The following is a 20,839-nucleotide window of genomic DNA, read 5'->3' on the forward strand; positions in this document are numbered from 1 at the left end:
GCAGGTTGTGGGGAAATTTCTGGACATGTTGCTAACATCTGACAGTGAGTGAGAGAAAAGCCAGCACAGTCACTGTGCAGGTTCAAGAAGCCGTCCGGGCTCCTGAAGATGAAAGGTTTGAGTTTTGCTAGTTGCTAGTTACCTGCAACATACTGGTTAAATTTAAATCCATTCATTTGGCAATAGCTCAGGTTCCTCTAACCAATGTAATGCAAACCAAAAGGACTTTTATGGATTTTTTTTTTTTAATTTTTACTGATGTCTGCAGATCAAGTGTATTTTTAGTCAGTCTTATCTGACATTTTTCCATAATGCTTTTATTTGACTGCATTATATTATGTAAATATTTTTGGTATGTTTTATTGAGGAGGTTGCCTACATTTCACTTTAAAATAACCCTTTCACCAGAATCCATAGAGGAGCTGCTACACAAGTTGGGGAAGTTTAGTGTTGTTCTTTGTACTTCAACTTTTAATATCAGAGCACATATTGAAACCATAAACACAATGAAAATTCAAAAAATATTCCGAGGATATTGGAGGAATAGACCCCCCCCTTTTTTTTGTTCTTAAAGAGCCAAGGGCGTGGAGAGTGGCAGGAAGAAATATTCTTGAGATCTAAGTCCTGGACGCCTTCCTGCGAGTGCTTAAAACCCTTAGAAACGTGCAACTTGAAGAACACCCCCTTTCGCAGTCTAAAACAATATTAGATTCCCAAAATATCGTCAAAGAAAGTCTTACCGTCAAAGTCTTGCGGCAGGTTCCAGCTCAGACTCAGACTGAAAAGCTGAGCAGCTGGGGAACAAAAGTTTTACTTTTTTTTTTTTTTTTTTAACGAAGTCTGCAAAACGAATTTCCCTCAAAATAGGGCTCAATTTCCGTTAAAGAAAGCAGCTCTTACAAATCTCAGAATTCCTGATCAACCCCCACTCCACCCCACCTCTAAGCAATGGAAAACAATTCCATCTTTCACACGGATGTGAAGGTTTACTATGAAGCCACTATTCTGTAGCGAGACTTAAAAGGGAGATAAGCAGGCTTAGGCGGGGGAGACTGGCTAGGGGAAAGGTTCTGCCTTGGGGACACTTCTCAAAGATTAATCAATACTTTTCTTAATTCAAACCAGATGTCTAGCTCAGTTTGCTGTACCCATTAATCCCATTAACAACTTCAAAGACCTAGTCACCATCCCCTGGACACCTGACACAGGGAAAATAACCAGTGGACACTGTTGGTGGCGCATTCGGGTGAACGCCCATACTCTCTTGATGCAGCAGGTCCCAGACGGATCTGACTGCTCTTCGGCCTCTTACTGGCCACTCTGGTGTTTTGTGTAAACGATTCTGCCCCCAGAGGACCTTGTCACCCCCCATACACATTCCCAAGCAAGATGCTGTATCAACGACCGTCCTTCGCTCTTGCATGCTCACTGGTGACAAGTTTTCTGGCTCGTTTTTTTTCACATTGTAACCTGGGATATCCCGAAGCTCCCAAGCCTCCTGCACTTTGGGGAACACCGAATTGTAGTATTTCTCAGTAAACGAAACCGTAGGGGTGGCAAACGGGAGCAATTAGCTGATCTATTTTTGAGCGAGGAAGAGTAGATTTCCGGAGAGAAATGAAGAGACCTGGGCTGGCTCCCGAGGGGAAAGAGCCAGAAAATACGCGTGCAATCTACACATCTCAAATGACCGGGGCAAATTCGCTGTGCAATAATCTTGTCTCAAGAAAATTTCTTGTTTTCAAGAGGCTAGGAAATTGATTGGGAAAAGCCAGGAGAGAGGGAAACTCCAGCTGGCATCAGATGTGAGATGCCAGGGCGCGGGCATCTGCAACCATCCCCGCCTCTGGCTTTGTTGTCACTCGCCCACCAGGTCCCGCTCCTTTCTGCACTGAGAACCAACTTTTCTAGTACTCAGCTCACCGGCTTGAAACGCCGGACTTGGAGTCGGAGCCCAGCAACAACCCACCTACGCAGACACCAGCTGCAAAAAGCTAAGCGCGCTTCATCGCCCAGCGCAAGGGGAGACGCGAAGTTTGAAAACAAACAAAAAACTTCTCCGAGCGTGGGCCAGACTGGCTATGATCTTTTCTTTTAACTCTATTACTTCTGTGCTTCTCAAGGGCTGAGCGCACCCTAGCTTTCTTGCAGGTGGCTGTTCCCAAGAGGCAATGATAAGTCACGTTTCCCGACAGAAAAGTAAGAGGTTAGGAAACCGGGTGCGACTTGGGGCTCCTATTGTGCGCCCCAGCGCTCTTGGCCTCCAAAGTCTGCAGGGCAGAGTCAGACTCGCCCGGGCGGGGTTTAGGCTCCCGGCGCGCAACTCGCAGCCCTGGAGGCCGGCTAGGGCCGGCGGGCGTGGACCCGCCGCGTCTGTCCACCGGCGATAGGAAGTGGAACTTGGAGCGCGTGGTGCAGACTGAGAGGGAGTTTTGGAGGGAGTTTGCATGTGGTCAGCGCTGGGCTCCTAAGCCAGCCCCCAGCTCACATTACACTCTATTTATAACCTCTCAGAGCCATTTCCCCCTAAAGCAGCTCTCTGGGACCACCTTCTTTTGGCTTCAACCTCTCTCACTCTTGACATCTGAGTAGCTCAGGGAAGCTCCTAAAGGTCTGAGCGTTCCTCTGTAAAGGAGCCCGGCCGCTAGGGCTCAGAACCAGGATTATCTGAGCTCTGCAGAAGTGCGCGCGACTCTTGCTTTGGGAGGGGGCGGGGAAGTCACACGGTTTCTAGTGAAAAGTGACAGAGAGCGGTGGCGTTTGAAACCGTCTTGAAGTCTTCTGCCTGGAACCAGAGATTTGCATGCTATGGAACACCCGCTCTTCGGCTGCCTTCGCAGCCCTCACGCCACCGCGCAAGGCTTGCACCCGTTCTCCCAGTCCTCTCTCGCCCTGCATGGAAGATCGGACCATATGTCCTACCCCGAGCTCTCTACTTCTTCCTCGTCTTGCATAATCGCGGGATACCCCAACGAGGAGGGTATGTTTGCCAGCCAGCATCACAGAGGGCACCACCACCATCACCATCACCACCACCACCACCACCAGCAGCAGCAGCACCAGGCTCTGCAGCCCAACTGGCACCTCCCGCAGATGTCCTCCCCGCCGAGCACTGCTCGGCACAGCCTCTGCCTGCAGCCCGACTCCGGAGGGCCCCCGGAGCTGGGGAGCAGCCCGCCTGTCCTGTGTTCCAATTCTTCCAGTTTGGGCTCCAGCACCCCAACCGGGGCCGCGTGCGCGCCGGGGGACTACAGCCGCCAGGCACTGTCACCCGCGGAGGCTGAGAAGAGAAGTGGCGGCAAGAGAAAAAGCGACAGCTCAGGTAAGGGCGCACCAGGCACTCTCAGCTGTAGTGGGCCTGGGGATGAAAAGGGGGCGGAGAGATGCCAGAGAAAATTTTCTCACTACTCGGAGCGGGTAGGGAAGATGGCAAGCGTCTCGCTTCTGTCTCCCCACGCCAAATTCAGGGGTGCGGCTTTCATGCTGTTATTTGCAGGGATGTATTTATCTGAGGGCCACACATACGCAGACTGTAGTTGTAATTCCCAAACTAGTTTACCAGAAGGTGGAGAAAAAGAAAGGACAAGTGACAGCATGTGAAATCGATTGCCAAGCGTGACCCTGCGCCGGAGCGTTGGGGATGGAGGGGTGTACGCCCTGGGACGCAGAGTCCGCTGGGCAGGCGTGCGTGCCCGTGCCGCGCCTCGACTTTTCTCTTGCAAGTTCCCGACTCGGTGTGGCTCGATTTTTCCCATCGTTAACTGGATTTCCAAATTATTGCACAATATTTGGAACTTGCAATGGAACTTGGCAAAGCGCATGAGAAAAAAAAGTTTTTTTTTTTTTTTTTAAATACTGATTTCAGAGTTCTGTAAATAGCACCCTATTCCAATGGTAAAATTTTCCCTTTCTTGGGGAAAAAGACATTATCTAGGAATTCAGAAATTTTAAGGAATGTCTTCATGAATTTTAAATAAATAAATGGTCAGACTCCAGAAGAATGATGAATCTTAATAGTAGTTCATATTCACGTGGTGCTGGTCTAAATGAGAATCTGCGTTAAAAAAAAAAAAAAAAAAAGCAAAATCATTTCCCAGTTGGATATTTTCAGGGACAAGTCCTAGGAAGCAAATAGGAACTGGGTAGTGCTCGTTCGCTCTGTGCCTGACGCTGGTCCTGGAGGGTGCGATCAGGAGGCGCTGATCTCAGTGGGGATAACTGGGGCACTCAGGCAACAAGGGGAACCTTCCTGAACTCCGATGCTTCAAGGCACAGCTTGCCTAGTAAATTGTAGCAGTCCAGAGAAACTCAGTTTTCCAGATAATGCTTCAAAGCCCTTCCTTACCTATCTGGTTCTTTATAAAATTGTTTAAAAGTACTTTTACAATTAAGAGAGTTGTGCTTTTTCTTTCACAGCTATAGTGCATGCAACTTGGGTTCTATCTTTTTGAAAGATGCCATTTAATATTACATTTACTTATTTTTTCTCTTTGGGGAACTGGCAAAATAGTCCTGCAAGGTAATCTCAGATGCCGGTCCAAGGAGTGAAAAATGTTTATCCTTTGTAAATCTTTAGGTCAGACGCTACACAAACGACAAGGACTGAGCCTTGTACTGCAAATTCCTTCCCGGGGAGGGTATCAGTTGCTCTGTGCAGTCTCTACCTTTACTTTTCAAGGTCAGGGGTGAATTTTTAATGCTCCATCACAAATTAGTTTTTGTAAGTTACCAGTAGTAATGTATTTTATTAACTCTAAGTGAAAGGTTAAACATAGGCATGTTTTTCATTTTCGTTAGAAAAGAAAATCAATTTTAGAGTGCAGTGACCTTTTCGCAAACGGAGCCATTTGGTATCAGTGTAACTTTGGGAAGTGGATCTCACTTTAGGCTGATCACAGTCCTTTACAATGACCAGAAGATCTTACTGTTCATTTTGCTTTTTGCAACTAGAAACCTATGGGATAGAATTTTCCTTATGCCTCCTGAACTGAATGAACATCCCTAAGTTTCTTAGGGCAAACTGAATTTTCACACAGGCGCGCTATTTTGCTTGAGGGGAAAAAAAGAGAAAATGAGATTCAAGAATCACTTCAATTCAATTACTGCAATAAATATTTTCTCTAAAAATGGGATAATTTAATAGTACTTATCTCCCCCACCCCTTTGGTGAGAAATAAGCATTTAACAAAATAGAATTAATTTTAGTATGTTGAAGCTGATCATTAGGGTACTGGAAAAACAAACAAAAATAAATGTTTCTTTCAGCTGCATAAAGAATTCATAGATTACAACTGGAGAGGGAAATAAAAGTAGTCATCATGCAGGGTAAAGTCACTGGGGGACTTAGAATCAGCGTGTCCTTAGATGAAATATTTTTAAAACATGGTGGCTAACTAAACAGAACTATCACAATAGTCTGGTTAAATTTATATATACTTGTTGAAAATAAAATTTAATTTGCCAATTTCAGTGTGAGTTAGTTAATATCAGTTAGATCTTTAGAAGCATTTAAGTTCAAGGTTCCCATCTCCAGTAATGATTGCATTTGTTCTTCCATAATTCATGTTCAAACTATTTCATTTCCCAGTATTATGAGGACATCATCTTGATCTAGCAGAAACTAAGGCCATATTGACAGTGATTATAATCCCGGTAAATTAATATGTGTATCTGTCATTGATTATAACACATTTTATTATTTCGCTATTTCTAGAAAATAAAATTCAAGTGATTTCTGAACTCTTAAACTATAGAATTATATTAGATAAAAATTATACCACTCATAGTGGAGATCATTTGTATCTTGTTAGCCAGTTTATAATCACTATTTATAGTTGAGAGTAAACTGGTGCATAAATCCAGGTCAAAGTCAGAACCCAAACCCTGCGTTCTTGCCTCCAATAGCCAGACTATATGTGGACATGCCATGACCATGTTAAATTCTAACAGAATTTCAAGCCCCAGAAAACATTAAGAGCTCAAATATTTATAAATCTTACATTTGTGCCCGTAATAATGACGCTAACCTATAATATACAACAGCTCTGTCATGTATTTATGCATAATTCCCTCCCCAAACAAACATGGAGGCACACATATACAAACTCAACAGGCTTAGAGGTTTGGAAGCAAACATTTGTGGATTTTAGATTTCCATTATGGTAATTGACAACTGCAAGGAACCAAATGCAGTAGAAAAACACACCGCTATGTTTTATATGTATTAAAAATTTTTGTAACTTTGAACCTACTATGCTTTTCAGTGTTACTAGCAAAGCCAACATCTGCCACATCTTCAAAAGGATTCTTAAAAATCAAAACTTTACAACTATACTTAAAACACATATCAATACAAATCAGGTGATTCTGAAAAATGTCCATAAGTAATGTGAATTGTTTGGCTTCAGTTACATCTGACTGCTCTTTAACTATTGTAGTAGTAGATATATACTTCCTACTTTCAATCAACATGGATCGATAATCATTAATCATTAACTTTAGCTTTTATGCGGGCAAATACAGTATATACATGTGGATATTTTCTATTCAAAATAACTTAATTAATAAATATTTTCTTAAAAAATCAAAATTTTATTTAAAAAGGGAGTGATTTGGGTGAACAAGATTTTACTAGATTTTTTAGTCATATTAGATAGTTATAAAATTTCACATCTTTTATTTATAGCTACGAGCTCATAAAATATTTGTTGTCGAATTATAACTGTATGGTTGGCAATGCAGAATGACAAGCAAATGTTATGTTTAACAACTGGAAGTCAAACCAAACTAATGTCTTACCTAACTTCACTCTGCTATTAAATTGTAGTTTTTCCTAAATATTTCAAGCATCATGTTTTCTTAAATGGAAAAAAAGGTAATGTTATTATTCATTTCTCTGTATTTTTTAGCATTTAGAGTTTTTAAAAATCATCTATTGGACCTTGAAGATAATAGAATATTGAACATGGTAAAAAATATCACTTTCTTTTTCTTGGAATGATAGATGACTTGTAGGTGTGAACATGGTAACCTGACATTAAAAAAAATTCTAAATGACATTAACCTGTGTTAATATTCACAAATTATTACACGCAATAGTCCAGAGCGACAATTCCTTTAGAATTAAAATGCTTATTGTTGAAAGTTAGCAATGAATGGAAGGATAGATTCAAATAAAAGTAAGAGTACTTTCAGGTTCTGTGAAAATATCTTTATTTATAGGTTATTTTAAAAGGAACAGCATAAATTCAAGTCATGACACTGCACAAACATTCATTGGTATTAAAAATCCAAAACTAAGTATTGAAAAATGTAATCTTTGTTTCCAGTAATTATCAATGGAAACTATTACATTGTCACCTTGTAAACTGTGTTTTACTAATCAACTGGAAAAAAAAAAAAACTCAATACCCTATTTCCCTTCTATGTTTAAAAGCACAGATTCTTCATTATGGCACTGAAGTTTCCAAGTTATAATGTTTATAAGACCTAAATAGTCTAAGAAATTAATTTTAAAGAAAATGAAATAGCAGAAAGTATCAATTTTTTCATTAGCATCTGAGATATTTGGGGAACTAATTTTGTATGTAATGAAATATTTTTTTTTCATTTGAGAAATGTCAACCTAGGTATAAATATAATAGCTGAATTACATAAAATATCACCATGTAGAAATCTATTTCATATACTTGGCCTTGCTTGGGTAATTTTATTTTTTTTAAATGCATGTGTTTATAATGGTAGCTTGAAACACAAAACAGTGATGTGAAGGCTTTTCGATTTATAAGAAACCAACTATAATACATGTACAATTATACATTTTGTTTTAGATTGATTGTGCTCATTTCAGTAATTTATTCTAAATGTTCATAGCATTGCTATGAGGTTTGCAAATATCTATGACTGATGGACAAATACTAGGAAATAAACTGTAGGTAGGACTTTCTCAAATAGTATTTGTTCAGTTAATAGCTGTGAATGACTTATATCTTTCCAATTTTCTTTATTTTTGCCATACCTTTTTTTTTAATAATAATAAAATATTGTGTGAGGAAAGCCGTATTAGCACATGAAGTGAGACTGGCAAAGAAGCACTTTCCCCCCCCAGATTGCAATCATAAAATAAGAAACCTTATATTTTGACCAGCTATTTAAATTGAATTTACTGCATTATAGTATTGGTGACTGATTATAATGATTAAAATCAAGAGAAAAAATATAAAACATAAACCACGATTGAAGTCCACAATTAGAAATTGAGGTAGTTGTGATCTTTTTTCTAAATTCATACATTTAAGTAACAAGATACATTTTGTAGTCATAACTTGTTTGTATAAAGTGTGTGTTTTAGTTGTTAATATAGTTTACCGACTAATGGTAAGTTTTTGTACAGGTTGTAAAGATAAAGATGCACTAATATTTTCCTGCTTCTGTTACTATCTTCTTTGTTATTTCTTTGAATAACTTGTTCAACTTAATCCCTCAGGTGAGAAGGAGTAATGTATAAAGAAAAGATAGCTCCAGAACTTTCCGCACTACTCCTAAATCATAGTCATCAGTGAGGTTCAAAATCCAAAATATTGAAGAATATTATATTGCTCTCAAGTAGTAAAACTTACAATCGTAAAGGTCATTCAGGCCTCAACCTTCAATTTGCATTATCTATTTTGAGGTGAAATTAATTTAAGTTTGATGCCCTTTTCTCTAATGAGTCTTTCACTTTACTTTACTTCTTAGTATAAAATTATAGGGAAAATTTTCCATTTAAGGAAATTACTAGATAGTATTTTATAATATAAAATAATCAGTAACATATCTATCAATCTATTTATATAAATCTCAGACATTGCTTTTGTATTTCAGAATAAGTATGTCTGTTTAAAACCTGACATATTTATTACTAAATTAATAGAAAGCTACTAAGCATGTTCATGTGTGATTGAATGCACAAATTATTAATTTTTCTCCATATTTGAAAATTTAAATATACATTAAAGTATCCTATTATTCATGAAAACTTCACCTATAATATTAGACTTTCCACCACTATGTAGTATTTCTGAATTTTTGCATTACTCTGTATAATTGGGTACTGTATTTTAGAATTCTATTTTTTATAGGGTTCTGAAAATATTATGTATATATATATTTGTTTTTGTCTCTTATATCTGTATACTCACAAGAGCAATTGGGTAGAATCTGTACTATATCTACATTTTTGGAAATGGTTTATATGAAAAGAAGAAAAACAAACTTTCAAAAATAGCCACTATTATCTCTTTAGATTTAAAAATTATTAATTGGATCTTTAACATGCACGATATTATGATTATGCTATTTTTAAAATGCAACATTTACTTAATCATTCAGTGATCCTAAAATATTTGTGTACATTAGTGCCTTAATTCTAATACCCTTAGAATTTTTATTTTAATTGCAAATATAACATGTTTACTATGTAATAACTTGTCATGCTAAAACTTCCAAGTATTGATTGTAGCTTTAAATTCAAAGTTGTTCTTCAGAATTTCATAGAATCAATTCAATTTTAACATTTCAAATTATTGAAATACTTTGTTGTTTTCATAAACTTCCTTTCTAAGATGTGATCAGTATGTTTCTTGACCTTCTTAGGGTAAATTGGTTAAAATTATGACTATAAGGAATTTATTTTCCTTAGTTTTTTGTTTCTATTGTATTCTAGTGGGAAGTTTCATGGAAAGAATGGATAAGAGGCAGGGTACTGAGTTAACTAGGATATGGCAGCTATACTTAAAGGACAATTTAAAATAAGACATTCATATAAGTCTTAATATATACAAATGTATTCATTAATAGACTCAATTCCAAATTGAATGAGTTGATGATAATATGAATTAGAATATTCACATAAAATGCCATAATGTGATGGTAAATGTTTCAATTACAAGATTAAATATTAAGCTTGAAGCATATCCATACTACAGCTCTGTAAAGAGTCCAGCAGACTGAAGCTGGTATCAGTGATAGTCATAAAACTCGGAACTGCCAAGTATCCCGCCAGGTTTGTTTTCTTTTAGTTTTTTTTTCTTTCTCTCACTCATTATTCTCCATACACTTCAAGAGATTCCCAAAATGCTAGAAGAAAACAAAAAATCCCCAGTTATCTTACATGACTGTGGGCAAGAAAATGATTACGATGAAGTCATCTCTCAGGCTTTATGGAAACCCAGAGGGGGGTCCAGCTGAGGTTGGCAAATGCCAGTATAATTTTAAAGGGCTGGAATTTTACTCTTTGAAAATATATACTTAAAGCTTTTCCAGAAATGACACCCAAATAAAAACTTAGTTTTGCAAAGTGATAGTTATTTGCAAATGCGGTGGTGAAATACATACAGTGTTGAGGCGGCTTCTTACACTGTCTTTGCTGCTCAGTAAATATTTGAATGGTTATTCTTAGTCATCTAAAAAACCAGCAGAGTAAACTGAGGTGCATTCTTATTAATTGAAAAATAATAATAAAATGGGCAGTGACTCTCACCAAATGAACAACGAATGCAAAACAAATTTCAGAAATATTGATATATTTTGGTAGCTAAACCATGAAGGAAAATAGAATTATGCCATCAAAAACTTAGTGGGAACTGCCTTTGATTTTTCCAGGATGCCGGCAATTTATCAAATGGCTTTTAAGAAACTTTAAGAAACATCTAAATAGTGCTTTATACAAAATGGGTAGGTCAAAATCGAGCGACATTCTTCCTTATTTAACATTTTTCAAAAGTAAAATGAGGTCTCAGTATGTTTACCACCTTTGACAATTAAAATGTTCTCATTTATGGGCGATGTTTACATGAGATATTTTTTTTCTTATTTTAACTAGAAACAGGTCTATATGCCTTAAACTAAACAGTATATAGATGTAAATTATTGAGACAGGATTGAAATTACAGGAAAGCCAGAATTCAGTCATCCAAATCTGGGTGGCTGCTGCCACTTACATTTCCAGGATTACCATCTTGTGAATATCCACCTTTAAAGTTCAGGGAATTACAGATACCTTTCTGTCCCGGACTATTCTTTATTACTGAAAGTGGAGCTGTATCACACTTATTCCAGGAAACCCAGATGTTTGGGTTAATTAGTAGCAACAATTTTTTCTTTTGCATCTTACGTATTAGTTGAAAAAAATCATAAAGGACTTATTCTTAGTCATTATATCAGACAAAGGAGTAGGTGAGACACTCTGAGGGATAACTGAAGAATCTGAGGATGAAAAACTGGGCAGAATTTAAGGAAGCAGTAGGGAATGATGAGTAGCCCAGGGTCTGTCCACAATTTGAAAATATTAACTCCCCAAAATGTGAGGGGAGAAACAGAGGGATCTTTCAGCAGAACCCAGTGAAAGCAACAGCACAGAAACCTTCTTGGCAAACTTGTGACCTCAGATGGAGGATTTCACCTGATGTCAAATATCATCCAGTAACCTATTTTTAAGACCAGTCTCCTCCTGTTGCCTCCCAATGGCCAAATGTTATCTGAAACCAGAACTTTGGGGCCTTGTTGGATACATCCAGTCAACTGAAGGTGAAATGTGGAGAACAGATGTGGCAGAAAACGATGGCTGGGGCCAACCCCTTGCTCTGTTTCTTACTAGTTGTCACCCCTTGGCCACACATTTAACTTCTCTGTACCTTACTTTCCAAATAATGAAACCAAATTGCTATAAAGCACTTAGAAAATGTATGGTTTGGTAAGTGTTAATTATTATTTTTATCATCTGTTATTGAAGGTGCAATTATGTCATCCAAGTGCACCATTGTAAAACAATCTTTATGTTACATATTTATGTTTTATTATAAATCTTGCTATAGGAAGAGTTGCTTGCCTAAGTGATTGCTAAAGATTGAAAATAATCTTCCCTGTCCTAGAATTGTAAGTTGCCTACATGACGTTTTCCTGCAGGGTAAACTCTAGCTAAGTTGTGTAAGAGGCTCAAGTTGCCTCCACTTCCCTTTATCTATCCTATTTGAGATCCTTTTTTGCTTGGGATCACCTAACATCCTGTTCTTGGGTGTCTCCTGCCACTTCTTCATCAAAAATTTGTTTTCAAGATGAGTGTATGTTCAACAAAATGAAGAATAAAGTTCTGTCTTACTTTTTATAAAAAGAAATGCAGTGAAAGTCATTTAGTCAAGGGAGAATAGAACTTGAAAGGAATTCAAATATGATGATTAAACTTCAGGTCTCTGTTTTAACTGTTAAGTAGAAGGATGGGCATGCCATTTTCTTGTTATGTTATAAAGTTTATTGCAAAGATAATGTACTTATAGTAGGTCTGTTATTTTTAGCAGTTCCATTTGGAGAACTTTGTGAAAAGCAAATATGTGAATACTATCAGCAATTAAAAATGTATCGGGCAGCGCCTGTGGCTCAAAGGAGTAGGCGCCGGCCCCGTATGCTGAAGGTGGTGGGTTCAAACCCAGGCCCGGCCAAAAAAGTGTTATATCCTACATAAAATGCATAAAAGTTTCCTTTTCCTAATATTTTTTTTCAAGGAAAATTGTTCATTTGTGTATATTTCATAAATTCTTGAGAAATACCAATCAGAATGAAGCAACAAGGAACAGCCACACTCTGCCAAGTGGAAAGTCCTGGGAATTGGCTAATTCACTCTATGTATTTTAGTCACCTCTCTCCTACATCCAATGTGGAAATTTCAGAAGTGTACTTCAGAGATATTAAAATTCCTATAGGTGAAGGATTTCTTTTAAATAAAAAGAAGATTAAGCATTATATTAAAATCAAAAGAAGCATTGCTTCTTTCAAAATTCTCAAACTTACAACACTTGATCTCTAAAACGAAAGAAGTTTAAAGGAACAATGATCACTTCCCTACTAAATAATGGAAGAGCTGGGAGGGACTTCGGGAGAAAGATACAGGGGGAACAAAACAGGACATGTCCAATAATACACAGCAGTGGCAGCAGAGGCTTACCTGTATAAACTAGTTTGTTAACTCTTTGATTTCAGAGATTTGATTTGAGAAAGTTTTCTTACCGTGTGGTAGTCTGTAATGTTTAAACAGACTGCCTGAATAAGAATTATCAAGATACTCCAAGGGATTCAAGGCATTACCTAGTTTAATGAATGTATTTCCCAAGATGAGGGAATGTGCCCAGAGAAGTTAAGTAATGTCTGTCCATTCGGCCAAGTAGTGGCAGCTGAACTGCCATATCCTGACTTCTTCAGCCTAGTGCCCTTAAAAGGAAAAATCTCATAAAATAGTTTCAAACTTTAAGTTTTTAGTCTTCCCAATAAAAATAAATTTCAGCATCGCTTAAAATGTTGGCTACTGCTTTTGAGTGAACAAAATGGAATTTGACAAAGTACTTTACTTGGGTGTAAACTAGCTCTCTGGGAATCTGATTTTATGATTACCTCAGTCATTTTGTTTTATGAATGTAGCCACTGATAAATTTTCTTAGATTTAATTTGCTAATATTTAAATGCTGTAGCACATGTTAGCCATTACCAAAATGCCTGAATATTTTTAATACCTCACACAGCATATTATGGCATTTTATAGTTTTAATATTTACCCTGCAAACGGGCTTAGGTATAAATAAGAGATATTTGTGTAAACTGAATCATGTTCTGGGCTATCGTTTGGGAATTGAAGAATCTGTTTTCTGTTTAAAATTTTAAATTTAGTCCAGAGAAATTTTGTTAAGTAGAGCTTTATCTATGTCGTATTTGCCTTTTCATGTCCAGATAAAGTAGTAAAGAAAATTGATGTAAGTAGAAACCAAGCAATCCTTCCTGTCTGAACTCTTTATCTCCATTCTTAGCAAACCAGTGGTATTTTAAAAATTGAACACAGTCTTCTTGCACAGAATATGCTTAAAATGATTAGTGCTTGCGAATTCCGTTTATGTTATCCAGACATGCTTTCTTTGTTTCTCCTCCTCTCCTGTTCACACCCTTCTTCCCCACAATCTGTAAATACCAGACCCATCTGTTCCTCTCTAATACAATGAACTATCTAACCTCTGGAACACTCTAACCCTGACCTCTTGTGTCTATTCCAGATCTTTCATTCTTACTAGACTCTCATAGGGCAAAATAAATATTGAAACTATAATTAATTATTTTGTGATTTTTCTCTTTTTTATCTAATGACAATTTCACTTCCAAAAATTCACACATGCACATACACATTCCTCTTTTACTTAATTTTAACTTTCCTTCACATTACTGATGTCAGTGGACAACTTCTCTTTTTTCTGTTAGACTTAGATCCAGGACTCAGTCATAGCATTTTATCCTACACAACGTGTCCTAAATCTGTTCTATTCCACCTTCTTCTATTATGTTTTCCTCATTCTTTGTAAGCTTCCTGAACTTAATTTAATTCTTTCCTTCCATGACTCCTGATGTAACTATTCTCTGAGCATCTTTCTCTCTTTCATTCTTTTCATATAGTCATCCTATGGGATTACAATAGGGAGTGAGAGTTGAACCTATTACTCCTCTTCATGGAATTGACCTGACATTAGCCAACACTTACAAGTTTTAATTATATGCTTTGATGCCTATGACACACAGATTGGCTACTGTTCATGAATGATGTATTACTATGTTTTACTTATACTGACTCTTGTGTGCAGCCGAATTTTGTCTAATATCTGATATACACACCTACATAGACATACACATATATGTATACATGTACATCTATACAGACAGAGAGCAGTACTTTCCTGGCAAGGGAATCTTTTCACTTACTCTTTGAATGCAATGCTAATTGTTGAGATTAAGGCAAAGTTCTGATACTTTATGTGAATACCTAAATATTTATACTTTCGCTGCATTCAAGATGTTTTCCTTCATATTTTCTATATCTCTTAGTTAATCAAGAATCTCTAGTGACATGCTGTATCTTGCTTACTATCTAATTTCCTTTGATAAGAATTTAGGCTATATATTAATTGACTTCTTTCTATACCTCTCAAGCTAACCATTGACACCTTTATTGATCAGGTGGGTGAGGTGTTGCTGATAATAATTTTGCTTCAGTTTTAACTAGTCTTGTTTATGCCTATAGTCCTTGTTATAAAACTCTTTATTTTAGGTAATTATAAATTCTCATGTGGTTTTAAGAAATAACTCACTAGGAGCACATGTATTTTTAACCCAGTTTCCCCCCAGTGGTAATATCAAGATACTTACATCACAAGAACATGACTGGAAATTGATATTGGTACAATGCACCAAATGTATTCAGATTTTATTAGTTTTATATGCACTTACGTGTGTGTGTGTATGGGGGAGGGTGTCTCTTTGGTTCTGTGCTGCCTGCCAGATCTATATTTTATTTGTATTCCACAGGCTTTAATATATTTTTCCAATCTATATGCATTATTTTCATTAAAATCTACTAGATTGCGACAACTTTCAGATCCATACCACACTACACTAATCATCATGCTTCCTTACCACATTAATATTAATATCTATCAAATGCTAAGAATACACTTGCATTTTCCTTTGTGGTTCTAATTATCATTGCTGGTTTACTGGTCTCTAGTTTCTGACTTGAATCAGAAACATGCGCTACCTAAGGAAAAGGCAGTATCTTCTTTTTCTTATAGTGCACTGTAGAGGGTAGGGTTAGGTGTACAGAAGTTCTCAGTAAATCCTATTTCTAGTACAGAAACTGCTTCACTAATGATGAATGAATCATCTTTGTTAGTGTTTCTGAGGCTCATGCTTCTAGGCTTACAGTAATAGGACAAATTTGGAAAATGCTTGGGCAATCCATAAGACAGTTGAATGAATATCCAGCTTAAGTCTAATTTTCTGTGTTTATGTCTGATTGATAGTAATGAATACTTCATAAATTGAAATATCTTTGATTACATGTGATATATTTGCCATTTTTATATTAATCAGGATGAAAATATATATTTCTTAAAAAGTTTACCATAAGTGGGCAAATACATTTATATTTTAAAAGGTAGTGTGTCTATATTTTCAACAATTTGGTAACTGTTAATCTCAATTTTTCTGTTAACTCACATGTGGTAATGCCTCATTTTTAGGTAAGACATGAGTTTCTATAAAAATTCTCTGGGCTAAGGTATGTAATGAACTGTTGATCTTCTGGGAATTACATATAGTCAAGTAACCATAGTAATTACAATGCCAGTCTAACAAAGCCAAAAAATTAAATAAAAACTGAAATCATTGGACAATTGAGGAAGGTAATACTAAGGTATATAAATTATAGTATTGGATGGTGGCACAGCTAGTTATTAATTTGACTCCAGTAAGATTAGCCTGCCTCCCTAAGTCCCCAAACTTCAGATGCTGGTGTGAATGTGGGGAGACAGAAACACTTCTACACTGCTGGTGATTGCAAATTAATACAACATTTATGGAAATAAGTATGAAGAATTCTCAAAGAACCAAAAGTTGACCTTCCATTTGATCTCACAATCTCATTACTAGGTATCTATCCAAAAGAACAAAAATCATTTTACCACAAAGACATTTGCACAAGAATGTTTATCGCAGCTCCATTCATAACTGCCAAGTCATGGAAGCAACCCAAATGCCCATTAACCCATGAATGGATCAACAAATTGTAGTATATGTATACCATGGAATACTATTCAGCCATAAAAAAGATGGAGACTTTATATCTTTTATGTTTACCTGGATGGAGTTTAAACACATTCTTCTTAATAAAGTATCTCAACAACAGAATAATAAATATCCAATGTACTCAATATTAATATGAAACCAATATATAAACAATTACATTCTCATGTGAACAATGAAACACAAATAGAGTCAAGTACAGGGGCAGGAGGAGGAGGGAAGGGAGATGGAGGAGGAGGAGGATGATTGGAGGAAAGAGGGAAGGCATTTGGCAGGATCTCACCTAATGGGTATGATGCAAGGGTGTACAGCATGTCCCCTGGGTGAGGGATTCTTTTACAACTAGAAATTTACCTTGGAAGTGAAAACAATGTAATCTAAAAATTTGTACCCTCATATTAATTTGAAATTTAAAAAAAAAATTTAAAAGATAAAAGGAAAATAAAATTCTATATTATTTAACATTTTTCAAATTGACTAATATTTATTGAGTGAAAAACCTCTTTTATCAGGCCCTGGATACAAGGATGCTGATTTAACATACTGTGCCTCTATCTGTATCATTTTGCTCTGAGTATGACTGAGTAACTATATTCAATGTTGCTTAACATATGATTAGAGAATGTGGAATTGAGACCGCGACATGTGGCCACACTGTGGCCTGGCTAGTAAGGAAGGAGCATGATAGCAAGAGGGGAGGAGTGGGCAAGCTGGCAAATATCATCTCTGCTGTGGTTCTGGGCTTGGACACATAAACTGTCTGATCAAAGGAAAGCGTGAAATAAAGCATGCAGGTGAGTTAACATTGATTAAGGATGTTAAAAATCAACTCATATTGCAATACATTTTTACAAGATCTTTTTTAAAAAATTCTGTTATCCATGACTCTGATACTGATTCCATTTCAGCAATTCCTTCAGTTCCTATAAACAGATAACTCTTAGAATTCTCTATACTTTTGGTCTTTTCTCATTAGTGGATCATAAGGTGACTTTATTCATATCAGTAATTCTCAACATGGATGTTACATCGGAGTGATATGGACATATCTAAAAGATATTGGTACTTCATAGATTATGATGAAGTTAGTATAGAGTCAATCTGTCACTTTTAAAATTTGATAATAGAAAATGACAGTATTAATAAAATAGAATTGCATAGTGGACTTCCATATGCCCATTATTTTCAATATTTATCAACATGGAAGGTGGCCATAAATTTCATGTGCAATCTAAATATTTAAACTCCATGGCCACCCTATACAACAAAATTTATCTCACTGGTACCCTCTTACTCTTGTCTCACATTGTCCCAATTATTTTGAAACGAATTCCAGATATATTATCTTTTCATCTGTATTTTGAAGAAAGTTTCTAGGTGATTCTAATGTATAGACAGGGTTGAGAGCTAGCAGTGTAGAATATCCTCATTTCTCAACTGAATAGTTTTAAAAGTCAGGGAGCCTGTATTTTAAACATAATACAACCTCTCTAAGTTGATCACTCAAGAGACTATAACAAAGTGGTCAAAATACAGAGGTGGTTGACATAAGGAATCAGGGCTATTGTACTGATTTGTGTATGTGATGCATGTCAGCTCTAAGGACCTAATGAAAATTAGGTCAACCTAAGGAGGTGATCGATGTAGGTGGAGTTTACCTAGGGGGTTCTACTATATTGTCCTTTTCTGCACATGAAGAGCCATTGTCAGACATGGTTGCTCAATAAAGCATTATAAATTTACTGGAAATGATTGTTTGCATACCTGGCAAGTATTATTTGATGACAATCAATATTTGTAATACTCTTTATCGTAGGGTCACCATTTGCCAAATATGGTTATCTAAATTTAAACTTTAAGTAAATTTAAAAATTCAATTGCACTAGCTAGTAGTGCAAATATAGAACATTTCTGCCTACTAGAAAAATCCACCTATTAGGACAGTGACAAACACTGACAAACATTCTTACCCCTCAGCTCCTAAAAGAGGCATCAAGGATGGGAACCCATTCAATGGACAAAGAGAATATAAGATGTAAATACCATACAAAGTCAACCACAATTAAAAGTTGAAGCATATCTGAAAGTAAAAATGGAAAGACCATTATTTTACTAAATGACTTTTTTGATAAATTCTTGCTTTTTTTAACCAAATATTCATTAAAATAAAGTACATTTGTGGTTTTGAAGAGGCCAAGATACATCATAAAATACTCCTTAGTTAAACAGTGTATATGCCTAGGGTTTATTTATCAAAATAAAAGCAAACTAAAAAACATTAAATTATGGAATTGTAAATATATGATTAAAATGAAGGAAAAAAGATAACAATGGAAGTGACTTTAATAAAAAATCGAATTTTGAAAGTGGGAAGGAAAACAACAAAAGCGTATTCAAGCATGAAAGGTCAAGTAGGGAGATTCTTCCAGGCCTCTTGAGGAATAGAGAGGAGTGTATTTTTCTGGGAAAGGATGAGGAACATGCCAGGAACAAGGCTAGATTTTCCAGGGGGAAAGTATGAAAACTCAATAGAGTCAGATAGTGGCAATTAATGGACATAGAATTATTAAATTTTAAGGCTTCCCAAATGATTTAGTCTTTAATAATCCCTAACTTAAAGTTCAGAATTGTAAGTGAGGTAGCTGACAAACCAAAGAAGCTACTAGGGATATTTATTTACTTTTTTTTAACTTTTAGAACAAAAATGGGGATAAAGTATTCATCTTAGCATTGGAAAAAAAAAAGCAAATACAAGGAAAAATGAAGTGTAGGGAGTCTCATGTCTATACTGTGAAACATCTGGGCCTGTTTGGCTCTGGCCATACATTACACAATTGAGTTGACACAACCACAGAGTTTTGAGTATGTGGGAAGAGGAGAGATTATTCACCAGTGAATTCATTTTTATTAAAGATAAATTGACAATTAATTGAAGATTAAACTGCTAGTGTTTTATGATAAAAAAGGCAATTTTAATGCTATGCATCAGGCAACGATACTACTGGAAACATTCTTGTCAGAATTTATGAATTGAGAATGTTCATTAAAGTATGAAAATGTACAAAAATGTTAATGATTGTATTCAGGATGTCTTAGAGACACAGAAAACAAATATATATTATAGCACTGAGTCAGACATAAATACACGTCCAGGCAACTCTTATTATTTTAAAGAGATTTCGAAACAGAATAAGTCCAGATCAAATATAATTTATAATAAAGTTTTGTTGGCAGTGCAGAAGAAGGGTAGGGAAAACACTTTTGTAGCTTTCAGTGACGGAAATTTATGAGTTCATTTTTGCATTGCAACTTGGCTCATACGATATTGGTGCCACTAGTGTGTAAATGTGTGTTGTGGCAATCTATGTTACTTATACCCATTGATTTTAGATGGATATACTTTAGATTAATACGTATGGTTTTTCCCCAATAAAAACTGTTATTGCACTTTCCATGGACACAGGAAAGGTAAGTTATATTTTTTAATAGGAACAACTTACAAGAAATAGTACATATGTATAGAATCTCTATTAGAGACACTAATTAAAGCTTCTTAGTTAAGTGTAGTAAAGTACAGCTGACCCCTGAATGACACAAGAGTTAGGGGTGTCAACCATCACATACAGTTAAAAATCCACGTATACCTTTTGACTCCTCCAAAATTTGACTAATAGTTGCCTACCCTTATGGATAATGGTGCATTAACTCATATTTTGTATTTTATATGACATAGCATATTCTTTTAATATAGTAAGCTTGAGAAAAGAAAATGTTAGTATAGAAATTATAAGGAAGAGAAAATATACTATTCATTAAGTGGAAGTGCATTATCATAAATGTCTTCATCCTCATCACCTTCATGTTGGTCAAAGAAGAGGGGGGTTTGGTCTTGCTGTCTCAGGAGTGGAGGGCGAAGGTGGAAAAAGATCTGCAAGTCAGTTGAACTGCATGGTTCAAACCTGTGTTGTTCAAGGGTCAGCTGCAATTATAATGCGTGTTAGTACCCACTAGAAATAAGTGATTTCCACGTTCAATGATGTTACCTTGAAAACTGTGCATACTAGAAAGTAAAACTAAACCAACATGTAATGTAAATATATTTTCAAAAGGATGGAACAAAGTGGATCCATAATTTAACTCTTCCTAAAGGAGTGCTGAGTAGAGAGGGTTGGCTGAACAGGATTCCATCAAGGGA

General features: G+C 36.2%; 1 protein-coding gene and 1 long non-coding RNA gene across 2 annotated transcripts in view; one reads left to right on the forward strand and one right to left on the reverse strand.

The window, feature by feature from the left end:
• LOC128560406 (uncharacterized) overlaps positions 1 to 766 on the reverse strand; it is an 84,238-nt gene extending 83,472 nt beyond the window's left edge. The window contains exon 1 of the long non-coding RNA XR_008372948.1: positions 741 to 766. This is a non-coding gene — a long non-coding RNA (uncharacterized LOC128560406). The remainder of the gene's footprint in view (positions 1 to 740) is intronic.
• Positions 767 to 2,447: 1,681 nt separating this feature from the next.
• Positions 2,448 to 20,839, forward strand: part of MEOX2 (mesenchyme homeobox 2) — a 74,158-nt gene continuing 55,766 nt past the window's right edge. The window contains exon 1 of the mRNA XM_053553852.1: positions 2,448 to 3,322. Within this exon, the coding sequence (XP_053409827.1) occupies positions 2,809 to 3,322 (514 nt within the window). The 5' untranslated portion in view covers positions 2,448 to 2,808. The remainder of the gene's footprint in view (positions 3,323 to 20,839) is intronic.

The sequence above is a fragment of the Nycticebus coucang genome, chromosome 11 (genome assembly GCF_027406575.1).
Source record: "Nycticebus coucang isolate mNycCou1 chromosome 11, mNycCou1.pri, whole genome shotgun sequence".
NCBI classification, from domain to species: Eukaryota; Metazoa; Chordata; class Mammalia; order Primates; family Lorisidae; genus Nycticebus; species Nycticebus coucang.